Genomic DNA, 15092 nt, shown 5'->3' on the forward strand with positions numbered 1-15092 from the left:
GCCTTAAAACTTGAAAACTGTCATACGAGAGTCGGTTCGACATTCTGAGAAAATACTTCATCTATTCGTTGATTGTACCGTGGTAATGTCTCGCAGTATATCATCCCAGGAAACGAAGTTTAAGGCATGCGTGCTCGAAAGTAAAACGTGTAACGGCGAACGTATCGTAGAATAAAACCGAGAAATCAACGAGAAAGGAAAACGTACCGCGGTCCTGCACAATCTAACGCTAAATTTGAACTGTTCCGGCTTAATTATATACAATCACGAAGGTCAAGATCACGATAGGACGACTTTTAATAGAAGAATCCAGTATATAACATTACGCTACCTTCCATCGATGGAAGTTATCTCGCCCCTTGGCATCATCATTGTCACACACACTCTACTAGGTCTCTCTAACAAACGTATCATCGCTATCATATTAAAACTAACTGTCACGAGTTCCTTAATAACTTTAACACCCGACCTGTGCAGCGGTCTCCCCCTGAGAAAAAAATTTCATCGAGCCAGAGAAATATTTTCTTCATTCAAGGAATAATTATTTCACTGAAATTGAATAAATTGAACGCAACATTTCGTCGGAATTGCGACAATTTTTTTCTTGAGTTTATTCCAGTCAAATAATTATTCCTTGAATTAATATAATTATTTCTTTGGTTCAATGGATCTTTCTTCCTCAGGGCACCTCTAACTTGGCCAACTAATTTCGGTACGCGTCGCTCACGTTTTTATTCTAATTTATTTCCGATTACACCCTTCCTCGATAAATCAGGATAAGATAAAATTGAAGGATCCGCGGATGAATTTTTCAAAATAAATTACCACGACCCGAGTGATCACCCTCCAGGACCAAGTCAGAGGTAGGACTTCCGCCCAGTGCAGGCACAACCGATGTTGCTTTGACTTAGCAAGAGAAAGGAAAGGAAAAAAAAAATAAGGAAATATAAAACTTACGACCGACTCGTCGATTCCTTACCGAACAATGACTGGGGTCTTACGATAGAAGACCATACTCTTCCTATTACAAGGGTTCGCCGTCCTCTTTGGAGGACTGCTCGTCCTTCTTGTCGTCGTTTTGCACGACCTCGAGCTTCTCGTCGTCCCTTTCGTCGTCCTTTTCGTCGAGCTCGTCGACGACCTGGTCGGAGACCTCCTTGACGGAGTCGTCCTTGTCGCCTTTGCTCTGCTCAGCCTCGACCTCTTCCAAAATGTCCTGTCCCTGTTCCAAGAAATCGGTGGGCACGAATTCCATCTGGTCCTCGCCGTCCTGGAGATCGGGAGGTCCGGGCATCTCGCAGAAGTTTATATCCCCATCCGCGTTGGTAGTCTCGTCGCCCCCCGGGTCGTCGTCTTCGTGCAGGCTCATCAGGTTGTCGAAGTTGGAAGGGTTAGAGCTGTCCTCGTTGTTCTCGGGGAAGATCTCCGTGGGGCTCAGGGGGATGTCCAGAGGCTCCAGCTTGACCACCGGGCTGGGGGACGTCGGCGTGCGAGGTCGCTGCAGTCGGATCTTCGTGAAGGGCCTCGATTCCGCGGGCTCGGTCGGATGCCGTTTCTGGGCTCGCTTAGGACTAGAAGGCACCGGGGCAGCGGATGCCGAGGGTCTTACTTCTTTGGTTTCGGTCAAGACTCGGGGGACCACTGGCTGGGACGTTTGCGGCTTCGCCTGAGGAATGAGCATCGGTGGCTTTGGGTTCTGGAAAGAAAACGTTTTTACCCCATCGCACGAAAGACAAAAGATCGTGGGATCGACTCCAGACTTTGTTTAAATATCTTGCAGTCGATTAACTAATTAATTGATCGAGTAAAAGTCCCACCTGGGAAGAAGGGCTAGGCCCGGCCAGTCCTTTGACTTGTAACGCCTCGGCGGCGTTCAGAAGCTGGGGCAACTTATCGTGCGCCACGTTGACTTCTCCCCGGTACATGAATTTGACTAACGCCTCGACTTCCCAGAATTTCAAGTCTTTCATTAAAATGATCGGATGCTGACAGGGGTTTTCCCTGAGGAGCTCCGCGAGATAATCGCTGCAGGAGGAGAGGATCATCTTGTGGCACTTTAGCGAGCGTCCCTCGCAGGCTAACGTCACGTCGACGAACTGTTCCGAGTCCAGCAACGAGGGGAAGCTGTTCTGCATGTTGCTGTGGTAACTGTTCCACCTGAGACACACCTGCAAGAGATAAATCCCCGTCAGACCTCCGCCCACTCTGTGAAGATTGCACCTGGGGGCAATCTCTGTAAAACATTTTTTATTCATAGGAAAAAAAATTAATTCTCGCGTCGGATATCGAATCGAGCTCGTTATCGTTACCCTTTCCATGTATGAACGCGCCCCGACGTCAATTTGCCATCACTTGGGTTGCAAAACCGATAATTCTTGCGGAATCGATTTTCCCGGAGATAATTCTTCAGCGAGAAACATTTAGATCGTCGCAATTAATTTCGCGTAGAAAATAAATGCTCAGGGTAAATTCCTACATTCATTGCATTTAAAACATGTCGGAGCAGCAGGGTTAAATTGAATGAAAAAAAAAAAAAAAAGAAAAAGAAATACCTCCGTGGGCTGTTGGGGCAAGACCGTTTGCGGCAACCCCTGGGGGGTCTGTCGCGGCGGCATTTTAATGGTCGTTGGCGCAACTTGTTTCACTTTGAGAGGTATCGTCTTCAATACGAGAGTCTTTGGCTGAAGTTGTTGTTGCTGTTGCTGGGAGACGGGCGCCGGGGCGATATTTCGCATCTGAGGTCTCACCAGGGACTGCGTGGCTATCCTTATCGTCTTGCCGCTCGAGGTCGCCTGCGCCGCGGTCGGCAGTACTGCAAGCAGACATAATAAATGAAGATTAAAAAAAGGGAAATTGAACCCGGTCTTAACTTCCTGAAGAAATCCAAGGTAATAAATGTAATTTGAGCAAAACCGCACATATGAGAGACGTCGGCGTGAAATGAGTAACAAAGTTTGTAAGGACCCTCCTCGCGTCTTGCCAGGGGTCGGTCGGCTTCGTGGGTTCTTTACCGTGGTACCGCCTGCCGATGAGCCTGCCGCCGTGGTGCACCCTGAGGTGCCTGTGCAGGTTGGTGGTGCCGCACTGTCGGGGGTTGGCGCCGCCCCGGACGACGACGGCGCCGCAGATGCGGCACTGGGCGCGGAGCGGGTCGTTGGGGCAGAGGTCGAAGTGCGCCCAGACGGCGCTGGGGTTGGCCATAGCCCGGAGGCTGCGAGCGTGGGAGCGCACCCGGACCGAGTGGCCGGCCGAGGGGGAGGGCAGGCCCTCCTCCAGGAAGCAGTCCTCCTCGTCCTCCGGCTCCTGCTTCATCGCGCTCTCGAGCACGTCCGCCGCCTCGCGCGGAATCTCGCGGGGATTCCTCTCGCGGTGCCTGTGCGGCGTCAGCTTAGCGGACTCCACGACGACCGTTCGCCCCGGTAGCCCCGGCACCGCGTCCCGAGCTGCGACCTGCCGTCTACGTGGAAAAGAACGACCTCCTCAGGCGACGCGCGCGAATGCAAATTTCACGACGGGAATCGAGCCGGGTCGAGCTAACTCTTTACTTGCGGAGGATCGGCTGGAAATCATAAATCGTTTATCGTATCGAATCAAAGCCAGGCGATTTCACCGCGACATCTGAACAGCTGCTGCAAAAAGTTCGATCGAATTCGACTATTTCTTTTTTGCGAGAACGGAGAAAACGAATATGTTTTTGTAATGAATAAATAAATATACAGTTCTATTTTGTATTCATATCGATAACTTGTATGACCATTATCTGTGATCGATTTTCGATGACAGATCGAGAGTTTACGCGACGCAGCAGGGAGGCAAGTAAAAAGGTAGCTCAACTCCGACGGATAAGGTGTGTATTCGACCGAAGTCGAGATAGAAAAAAGACAAATAATCAACTGCATTTCGGAAGGAATCCAATTATCGCCTTAGTAGATTTAATTTTATTTTTCCGTAATCTCGACGCTTTCCCGCTCCGCCACGAGGAGCGCTCGGCCATTGGTTTGCGATTTGGCGGCAATATTCAAAAGTCTGCAGACCGGATTTAGGAAGTTGGATATTAATAGGCAGGACGGGGAATTCCATAAATCTGCTCCACGATTCGATCGACGCGTGGACAAAATAATATCGATTCGTCACATTGCCCGTAAAGCGTAAAAAAACATTGCAAGATTAGAAAATAAAAATAGTGCATATTGGATAAACACATGCACGGTTAGGTGTAGGGAAAACAGGAATTATTTTTATTCTAATACTCCGATTGAACTGGAATTTAAACCCTTCCGTTCTACGTTATCCTAAACGATCGTAGCTCCCAACTTTATTTTCAGGTGTTGCGATTTTTTTTTTTCCCCGAGCCGTGTATGGAGTTAGCGTCGAGTCTTCGTGGAAAGCATTAAAGGGAAGCTCGCGTTTCATTTTAATCGCGGATCCCTGAAGTTGCATTCGCGAGTGCACCACTTAGCCGCGACGGGAAAGTGCAAGGCACCCCGTGTAACTTATGCAACTTGTTACACGTCGTTGCATTATTTATCCGACCCTCCACTCCTGGACGTTTCTTCCTCCAGTGGGAGGGTTTCATGAAAGATTTCAACCTCGTAGGAGACGTCTATTCAGCGACACGAGGGGGCGAAACGGCCGAAAGGGTATTTCGCGCGGAAATTAAAGCTCGGGTAAAATTTATAACATTAATGAACTAGTAGAATTTTAAGAATCCAGCAGAGAGGATTTAAATCGGGCCCCAAAACGCGGAGGCTTAATAGCGTTTCCATGACGCGGGTCCTTCTGGGAAATGCACCGTTCTATTTCGGCGTTTTCTTCGCGCTGGATCGATAAGGAGGGCGGAAAGGCGAGCTCCTCTTTAAGCTGCGACACTCTTTCCTCTGGGTTTTTCTTTTTCCCTTTTTTTAAACGGCCAAGACTGCATGCAAAGCTCGGAAACGTGACGACGGAACGAGAGCTTTCGCGCCTCCGTTGCGGCATAGGCATAGTTTACACCGACCACGCTTACCAATGGCTTGGATTTATCAAGTCGTCGGTGTAAACGATCATTTTCGTCTTGATACGGTACGCTTGAAAAGTCGGTATCGTCTCGTCTTGGATTTACCACTGTATACATCGACGGTTTAATAAAACCACGGCATTAGTCAGCGTACCGAGTAATCGGTGTAAATTGAGCCTTAGGATAAGGATTAAAAATGGTTCATTTAAATCGGGGAATAATTTAAATAAACAGATAATTCCTTCCTCCCTCACCATAAATATTCCGACACCGAATGTAACGATAGGACGAGTATAATAGATTTTGTTATCTAGTACCTTAGCTTCTAGAAGACTAATATACGATATACTTAGGAGAAGCGTGTACAAAGTGTAATACATTACAATATTTATCGGCACCGAAAGGGGGAGGAGAAATAAAACACATCGGATAACACAGTGGAGCATTCTGAAACTAAAGCTACGACTAGGGTTCCAACTTTTATCTCTACGAGTATCATCTTACAAAAAAAAAAAAAGTTGATCTACGTTTAAGTGACTCGCAAACGATCGATAAAAAATTCTGGACCAATTATTCAACGGCTTAATTTTAACCTCCGTGACGATTTATTAATTCTTGCAGATCCGGAGAAATAAGATAGAATGCGCGAGCACTAAGATATTCCGTAATGCGATATCGATTAAACGTTTCATAGTTATAATAAAAAATGGAACGTGGTGAATACTCTTGAAAGTTCAAGTGGCGATATAAACGGCACAGATAAAAAAGAAAATAGAGACACTCACAATCGAAACCCTAGTTATAACAGATAATTCCATGCAACTTTATTAACGATATTCAACAAGCATTCTAATCGTGTAAATGCGATTGCAGAAAGGAAAAAAAAAAACCTCTTTGCGCTAATTCCTCCGTCGATTCCTGCGAACGTCTTGCAAAGGTGTTTATCAGACTTTCGTATAAATAAATGGTACAATGACAAAAGGTTTGGAATTATTCCGAACGCGACGTGCGATAGCGAGATGCGAGTCAGCATGCGCGATAAAGAGACAGCGAAAAAAAAAAAGCGAAGAACCCTTTAAAAAGGTAACCACACATGTAACGACAACTCTTTGCGATAAGACTGTGCAAACCGATTCGTAAAGCCCGCCGATTTCGAGTAAAAAGGTTTCGGATAAAATTCGTAAAGCGAGAACTGCCGCCATTGCGCAATCCGTCGAGGGTGACCAGGAGAGAAGGAGGGAAGGCACGCATAGCGGCGTGTCGCGGAGGCGAAGGAAATGGCCTTGGCTCGGAGTGCCATGGAAAGAATAAATCGATACGCGGAGTAAGAGAGTCGATAGCGATTGGCCGAGCCGAGGCCGAGCGCCACCTAGCGGAGGGTGGGTCGGGCAGGCGGTCGCGTCTACCGATTTCCCGCGGCATCCCGAGACGCCCGACAGCGAGCGAGAGAGGCCGACCGAAGGAAGCGCGGGAGCGAGAGAGAGGCAAGATCGAGGGCGCCCCAGCATCTTCCCCCGACCCCGATGAAAACTTCATTGGTACAACGGAAAACCAGCAACGAAACTAAAAACGCTTTCCAAAGTTTCACGCACTACATCGCTACGTTTCAAGGAGTGACGATTAATCGCAGAATAGATGCGAGATGGTCAAGATTTTCGCGGATTTTGGACATCGGTGGTATCCCGCCCAAAAGGGCGACAATGGAAACTTCGAGCGCGCGAAGGATAATCGATCACGGGCAGATCGAACCCTGCGACCACTTTCCCCCGATAAAATGAAAGGGAGCAAAAGATCTCGACGCCGGATTTAACCCGCGAGAGCCGCGCATCCACATCCGGTCGACGTACTCTCCTCGCGCGGGTTTCCTGCATTAATGAAAACAAAGATGGCGGCGGTCTCGTCGGCTGGCCGGCGCGGCCGCGTGGTCGTACTTCCCGGCCGAAATATTCCGACTATTATTATCGCGCGTACCGGGCTATAAAAAGCCACCGATAATCTCCCGCGAGTTGGCGCGAACGCGATATTCTCTCTCGCGAGTCGATCCGGCGCGCTCGCCCGCCCGGCCGGCGTCAATTGGCGATTTCCCCTGGAGCCGCGTCGATCATTGGCCGTCGGTGAACCGGTCTAACGGAAGCGGCCAATCGGACGCTCGCGGGGGCGCACGGACTAAAGATTGCCGCGGTTCGCGCACCTAACCCACGATGTCTCGCGGCCGCGTGCCGTTATCCACTTGGCGCGCGCCAGGGTTGGGTAATTTCGCGTTTTTTTTTTCTCAGATTTTATACATATATCACGTAAATTAAGTAGTTTACCGTAGAAAATCAGTAAATTATGTTTCCAATATAGCGGATGCCGCAAGCATACGATATACGGCATACGCTAGGTTAAAAATGTGTTTTACACTTTAAACACCGTTTAATATGAAATCTCTCCCTGGATTTATTATTTTCTATTTCGAAATAGAAGGGCGTAATATATTTCGCGCTCGCGGAGAAAACTACGTATATTACATGACGTATACCTAACAACCCTGGCGCGCGCGCACACTTGCCGAGTCGCGAACCTTGCCGAGCTCCGAAGCTTAGGCCGGTCGAAACGACGCTGCGAGTCTCGCTCCCTCACCCTCCTGTCCACTGACCATCGTCCCTTTTCTCTCCCTCTCTCTCCTAGGCCGGTTTTCGAGACCCGATTCGCAGGCGCGATCGAACGCTTTAAACGTATACGTGCGGGTCTACACGGGTGACTTTTTTTCCGAGGCATAGAATCTAAGGACCTCGCGAAACTATTCCCTCCATATTCCTCCGAAGATAGCAAAGAGAAGAGCGAAGAGGATTTTTTGTCTAAAAAGACAACCGTTACACAGAATGTGACCATATTGCATAGGGAGAGAGAGAGAGGGAGAAAAGAGCTCCTCTTTCGATTTAGATCAATCAAGGAGTCATTTTTCGATTTAAGTTAGGTTACCCTGGTTCTACTCGTGGGTATGACGGAGGGTTGCACGATTTTCCTAAATACGCGTATTAATCGTTTCGCGGTTCTTTGTTCTCAATAATCGAGCGTTGGACAATGAATTTAGGTTAAACATAGCCCCGGAGAGAAGCATTGTAAAAAGGGACGTTTGATTTCGAGCATCGAGGCGGTTAACGGTTATCGATATATCGAAGTTTCGAGGTAGTCCGCGTCGACCGGGTCTTTTCCCTCTAAAATACAAGTTTCATGAAAAGGTGAAGAATAACGTACACATCATTCCCGTGGAATATACGTCCAACCACTTTTCACAGCCAACCCCGGTCCCCACATTAAAGATGGCGGATCGAGTCCGGTCACTCGCGTCGCTTCGATATATCGACTAGTTCGCGCAATTATTCAAATGCCATTCACGCCACCCAACGCAATCCCGGTTTACTCTTGTTTCCAGCCCGCCCGAACGTATACTCCTCCCCCATAACAGCTTTACGAAAAAAAAAAAAAACCTGAAAAACTCGAAGTTTCCAATGAAACCTCAAAAACTCGGAGTACCCGATTCCGTGAAAATACGAAAAGTGCTCGAACGAACGTCCCACGCTCGATACACGGCCGAAGGATCGAATACTCTCGCTCCGAGAGCACGGCAACCCCGGCGGCGTGGTCTCGAGCAGAAATGGCCGCGGAAAGCGAGGTTATAGAAGACGCGCGTGCTCCTCCCCGGATCCGAGCCGGGGGAGGGTGCTCGCTCGCGGGAGTCGCCGTTGACGGGTGTTCACGGGTCGCGCGCGCGAGGCACGTCGCGTCTCTCTCTCTCTCTCTCGCTCTCTCCGGGCGCTCTCCCGCTGGCGGCGTCTCCGCTCCGGCTTGAGCGGACAAACTGCGCGTTTCGAACGAACCGAAGTCAGTAGTCGTGAGCACCGGCAACACCGGCGCACCTGGACGTCGTTCTCGTCGGGCGGCGGGTCCGACCTGGGCTGCGGCGGGACTCTCCCTCCCGGCACCGTCGACTCTCCGGACGCCTCCTCGCGCGCGCGAACCGTGCAGGAGGGACGCGTAACACGGTGCCGATGTGCGCGGCGCGCGCTTCCGTGCGGTTCTCGCGGCGAACGATTCCCCCAACCCGGACCCGGGAATGACTAAAATCGAAATCGGTGGCCGAGGGGCGTCGGGCCGCGCATGTGCGACGGCGCCGGTCGTCAACGCATTATCCGTATCATGTGTGCGCGATACTAACCGGCCTGATTACATCGGGCCGCCCTGTTACCCCGTGGCTGAAATTCATCGATTAACCCACGCGGCCCTGGGGAAGGCGCGACCACGCGACCGAGCGTCCACGTCCGCGGACGAGACGCCCGACGGGCCCGGCCACGTGCGCGCGCCATTGGCCGTTTCCCCTCGCACCGACCGACCCGGCACAACGGAAACGGCGACGGCAGCCCTACCGTCCCTCGATTAAGCGAACTTCTTCCCCACCTCGAGGACTCACTCGGATTTTCCGATCGACCGCGGAAACGCGGAACTTAGGGGGTTAACGTACACCCTGCGAATGCACTCGACGCGGGTGTCACTTGCCGGTGAATGCCAATAAAGTAGATTCCTAACCTGACGATTGAGCGTTACAGGGGTTTCTTCGAGGCGAGGGGGCAAATACGTGGATGGGATTTTAGAAATGAAACGTGGAGATGATTGAGATGGGGAGGAAATCCAGGGGGAAAGAGGCTGGGTGGGAAAATGTTTGTGATTTATGGGCAAATGGGCTTTTGGGTAGAGGCGGATTTGAATTTGGCGCGCTCGCACGTGGCGTCCCGCGGCCGCGTGGAGAGGAGCAAGGACGCCTCGGTTGAAAAGCTCGCAATCGATCCGGGGAAAATATTTCGAGACGAACCGTACGCGACTCGGTTCTCGGCGCGTCGCTTGGGATCGGTTTTTAGCCGGTGCGAGGCAACTGCGCCGACTAAAATAGGGTTAGTGTCGAGCCTGGCCCAAAGGGTGCGCCGCTGTAGCGCAAGGTCCAAAGATAACGATATCGCTCCAGGGATTCTGTACTTCGGTGCAGAGAGGACGGAGCGATCGGTATCAGCGAGGGACATGTCCCTTTTCAAAGTCATGGAATTAAATATTCATAACTGACCCCGATGTCCTGAGATCCGAAGGAGCTCTGAAGCTGCAGTTTCACTCATCGGTTTGCTTTATCGCCGAATGGTTATAATTCATTGCGACGCTATTGGGAACTATCGCGATAATAACGCTGCCATTGGTTATCGTTAATAACGACAGACTGTGTGGAAAACAACTAGCACACAGTTGGACGTTACGTTAGATCGGAACGAAGTCTCCGTATCGGCTTCCTGCTTTAGATTTAATTTTATTTCCGGTTAACGCTCTTTAAAGCATTCTTTCGAAGCACTCTGGGTATTGAGTCCTTGTGGACATTTTCCAATGTAATACGATACGATAAAAGGTTTGCAGGATTCTGTTCCGTATTCGCGTTTCTATTATTTATGTCTAATGTATGCTACCGAGACAGCCTTTCATCTCAGGTTTATCAATGTTTAAAAACAACTTCTGATATAAAAAAGATGTAGCAATGGTTTATGTAACACGCTCGGTAGAAATGAAAGGCTATCGCATGTATTATCTTAGAATCAACTTACTTGTCTGTGGAATCGGTTTTGCCGGGGGATTTTCCCAAATTTTGGACTCGGGCTGTAAGTTGGGGGGTGGTATAATGTTCTTATTTTTATCCGCGAACGTGGGTGTGCAGGTAAAGTTTAGCACGTCTTCTGTAAAATATTAAAAGGAGTGGGTCACCTGTTCTTATATCTTTCGGGAATTGTGTTTCCGCTTAAAATGTGCTACCAATAATTCTGACTATTTTTCAACAAATCCTTCATTCATGATGTTAAGTAAAAATAACTCGGCAATCGTATGAGCTAACCTGGCAGTATACGAGGCCGGCCAAGGGCTATGTATCGCTTCCTTGCCATAGAGACGGCACCAAAGTCCGGTTTGTGATTGTGGTCCATCCGGACTTTTGGTTTTTTACAGTCCGCCGTTGTTATTAAACTCCCTCGGCAGAGCGACGCTCTACCCACGCACCTCCACCTGATGTTATGGGGTTGCTTCTTATGCAACGTGTACATGAAACCATTATGGATAAGCTTTGGTCCACCTTTGTTCGAGAGAACGAGCTGAAAATAAAGTCATTGTGCGTCGATGAGAAAGAGTAAACAATTATGCGATTAAAAATTATATTGCCATTTTTAATTTAGGGACATTTACCTCCGCCATTCTGGAATCCTCCTCGTCGTGACTTTCCATCGCATCAATTCCTGGCGATGAAAGATTTTCCATTTCTTTGAGGTTTTTCCTTCTTGAACGCCGCAACATGGCGTAAATCTCTGGCAATGAAATTTATTTACGGTCACCTTTTATCTTTAATAATCGTGCCAACCACCTTCGTACTATTTCATTACCCATTGTTAATATGGCAATTGGCATTTTTTTGGCAACAGATTTACAATCCCTTTATTTATTCCCGTGATAAGGCATCTTTTTCCTAAGTAAAATGAAATCTTGGAAGTGAATACAGCCGTTCGTTTTAATATTTCGAGTGACGCCTCTTTTGTGGCCGTTGAATTCTTTTAAAAATAATTCAAATTATCTCAGTTCAACTGTTGTTCAATTAAATCTTACCAAACGAAAAATTTCGCATACGATTTTAAACTCGATCCACATAATATCTCCCAGCAAAATAAAATATCCTTAATTAAGGTTTTTTGACTCAAACTTGGTCCCCAGAATCTTAAGAATAATAGAATTTTCCGCGAAGAAATTAAATCACGGAACTTGGAACGTCATCGAAATACCCGCTAACCTGTCCGTTTTCCTCGGGCAGAAACTTCCGCATTAAATTACAGAGGAGTTAAAAAAATTCAAGATAGGAAGGAGCGAGATAAGAGACAATTTCTGCGGTCGAAAACTTTCGCGTTAAATCAGGGAAATGAGAAAATGTCCGGAGTGCCAAGAATTCGGAAGAGATACGTACGAATCGTCGTCACGTTCCGCCAATCGGAAGAGCCGGCCCAGTCACGTGGTCCCGCGAGCGACCACGTGACCACTGCCGAACCCAATTATGGCCATTTTGAGACCACACGATTTGGATGTTCGCCATCCGCGACGCATTTTTCGGACAACTCGTCGGTCGACTTTTTTTCCCCCGATCGCCGGGCGCGGGTTTAATAAAACAAAGGACATTCGCGGGACCGTCGGCGGAACGTCAAATGCAAATGCAAATGGCCACTCGCGGCAGCGCTTCGGCGACCACAGACAGGTCAATCCTGGCCATGGGAGCGCAGCGTTACCGTATTGGCGGTTCTTACAAAACTAGTGCTCTAATATTTACCTGAGGTATCTTGAGTTCGCAGGAATGCCGGGGCTTGTCAATTCGGGGAATGGGAACGCGGACTCGCCACATGCGACGTTCGCCAGCGCGCAAATGGCCAACGCTGGGCGTGCGCGAGCGCGGGACCAAGTCGCCGGAGATATGGCACCGCCGCGCCGCGATCGATAAACGGCACCGAGAAGATGGCGAAAGTCTGCGTCCGTGATCGAGAATTTTCGCAAAAATGCTCCTCGAAGCTTTTTCAAGTCCTTATTTAATTTTATATTAGTCGAAGGGTCGCGTCAATGATAAAAAGCCGAAATTTTTTTTACCTGCCGTGGCGTGGTAGAATTCTGCCGTCACAAGCCAGGGCGTAGGGGTGGCGGTGAGTACCGAATTGTGTAATTATTTAATTTCAGCATCGGTTGACGGACCCTCGGGGTCATCTTAGGTAATCATTAGTTGTAAGTATTTGTTAGATTTATGAGTTATTATATTAATAAATTCTAACTTGTACTCTCCTCGACCAGCGACATACCTTCCGCCATCTTCCGTTACTGCGTGGCGTCGTTTGATAGGACCCCGATGAATTTCTTTTTACCGCCAGGTTTTTGCGTCGCTCAGAACTATTTTACCGTGGGTAAATACCGATTTCTAGTTGTCTTTCATTGGTGATCCCCCAGTTAATCGGTATTGATCCGCCCGAACAAACTCGGAATTATCGCGGAGCACCAGATTTGCAGGTTACGTTCATTCCCGTGGAATTGAATTCCCTGTTAATCGACTAGGTCTAACGTAGTCCATTTTCACAGGTAGAAGGATAAATGACCATTTCACGTGTTCGGTTTCCCCGGATGGATCGGTTGCCCTCGCGGTTGCAAATCGAGTTCACGGCGTCTGCAATGGTTCATTGTTTTTAATCTGTTTTCATAATAGTACAGTATAATATTAATTTAAATTAATAATATTAAATATTATTTTCTTGTATGCATCGTGTGACCGGATAAAATTACAGACGAGACTAGCAAGTGGTGTCCTTCGCAGCGCTACCTCTTTCTCTTAAGTTACAGAATTGATCTTCTCGAATCTTCCTTCCTCGCGTCTCATATCTCTATTGTATCGGTTGGCAGCAGCGATCGTGAAACACTGTCTTCGGGGGAAGCCCACTCCGACTCGGGTAACAATGGCTTAGCTTCGATATCCCGGAGAAAAGTAATCGCCGATCAAATGATTCCCAATTTAGTCATCTTAAAGGCACAGGCAACGAGTGGCACAAAATTTACAACTATCGGGTACATACCGACTAATAATAGTACGAGCAATTACCGGCGCGACTTCGCTCCGACGAAACGATAACTTCGAAACGAACCGCGAGATGTCGCTGGGGAACCATCGGTTTATTTAGTTTTGCCCTAAGCGTGACGCATTGTCGAGAAAGCTATCAAAATACGTTAGGCTGGATGCACACGAGCGACATTTCAATAATTTCTTTCTACACGGGGTACAGAGATCTTACATCAAAGAGGGAGAAGCTCAAAAAAGAAGGTACCGAGTCCATCTTTACGCCACTAAAAGACTTATCATAGCGTCTTCGGTACTATGCCCATCAGATATTTTTGCTTATTGTTCTTGGCGCGGTACTCTTTCGTAGAGGCAATCCAAATTTATTTACGAGTGCATCGTTCGATTATGTTCAGTGAATCATTGGATACAGTATTGAAATATCATTTGTGAGCATCCACGCGTCTAACGGATTCTCGGCAATTGTGTCCAGATCATTTGTCATCGAATGGCAGTCTTCGCTCTCGAGTTACTAATCTTGAATCGTATTCCTGCATTCTACCACGGCTGACATATATGTTAATCGATTAACGATTAACATGCTTATTAGCAATGCTCCGTGAGAGGATTTACCCTAGGGTACATCGAGGTGTTACGCAGAGACTCGTTACTCAAAAATGGTAACACAAAGCTGGACGACTATCAGGCTGACGCTTATTCGCGTGATTCACAGCGTATGAGTATTCCGCGAAAGTGCCAATTAATGAAAGGTATACAATCGTCCGATCGCTTCAAAAATGTCCCTCGTGTGAGATACAATTGGTTCGGTTTAGGTTTGAAAGGGTGACCAAAGGACTGACCAACGTGAACCGTGCGATGGTATGGGTAACGACAAAGACATCGTATGCCGAGGCTTTCGTCTAGCTCTTAAAATTACAAGGGAGCTCTCGTTCTCTCTCGGAGTATCCTCGAACTTACAGTACACACCGAATCAATGTCCACAAAGTACATAACGCTAATTCAATATTCATTTAACACTAACGGTCTCATATGTACAACTATTTCTTCAACTAACTCTCTTTCTCTCGCTCCTTAGTTACGACTGACGGTCTCGCATCTTACTCCGTATCAACTAAAAATTACATAACAGATGAAGAACCCCCTGCGCTGACAATACGTTGTAACAACTAAGTTGCCAATGCCTTCAAAATTAAAACAATGTTACGATACAGCCATTAATTGTAGTGGGCAGGGATGGGCACCGGCGATTGCTTCTGACCACTACTGCCATGCCGTTGTTTTTAAACAGGACAAGAGACCGATAATCGAACCATTTACCAAGGATGAACACTTCAGTGGATTTCATCACCAAGTCGCTAAGTTAAATTAAATTCATTCGCTGAGGCTTACTCACTTCAGCGAGACGTTCCTAAACTTTATTTATTCCACCCGGATTCACTACCC

At 48.0% G+C, this 15092-nt stretch overlaps 1 protein-coding gene across 5 annotated transcripts; it reads right to left on the reverse strand.

Annotated features, from left to right (window-relative positions):
• Positions 1-600: 600 nt before the first annotated feature.
• On the reverse strand, positions 601-12467 carry LOC105694452 (protein jim lovell). 5 transcript variants are annotated; one of them, XM_012415126.1, is made up of 7 exons: positions 12369-12467; positions 11246-11364; positions 10902-11154; positions 10618-10746; positions 2553-2812; positions 1818-2168; positions 601-1696 (listed from the first exon to the last, which is right to left on the reverse strand). In XM_012415126.1, the coding sequence occupies exons 2-7, from the start codon at positions 11351-11353 to the stop codon at positions 1025-1027; spliced, it is 1773 nt and encodes a 590-aa protein (XP_012270549.1). In that variant the 5' UTR covers positions 11354-11364; positions 12369-12467; the 3' UTR covers positions 601-1024. The 5 variants fall into 5 exon arrangements, with proteins under 5 accessions (XP_012270549.1, XP_012270550.1, XP_012270551.1 ...); XM_012415127.1 differs by having other exon boundaries at positions 11246-11522; XM_012415128.1 differs by lacking the exon at positions 12369-12467 and adding an exon at positions 12012-12244.
• Positions 12468-15092: the final 2625 nt, after the last annotated feature.

This window comes from Orussus abietinus, unplaced genomic scaffold (genome assembly GCF_000612105.2).
Source record: "Orussus abietinus isolate OABI.00-Male unplaced genomic scaffold, Oabi_2.0 scaffold80, whole genome shotgun sequence".
NCBI lineage: Eukaryota > Metazoa > Arthropoda > Insecta > Hymenoptera > Orussidae > Orussus > Orussus abietinus.

What these genes read in the sequence shown, in the direction of transcription:
- LOC105694452 (XM_012415126.1), bottom strand. Translation starts at nt 11,353, where the DNA reads ATGTTGCGGCGTTCAAGAAGGAAAAACCTCAAAGAAATGGAAAATCTT. An exon ending in CCGGCCTCGTATACTGCCAG is followed by an intron (nt 10,747 to 10,901) that starts GTTAGCTCATAC and finishes AATATTTTACAG; the next exon opens with AAGACGTGCTAAACTTTACC. An exon ending in AAAACCGATTCCACAGACAA is followed by an intron (nt 2,813 to 10,617) that starts GTAAGTTGATTC and finishes GTCTGCTTGCAG; the next exon opens with TACTGCCGACCGCGGCGCAG.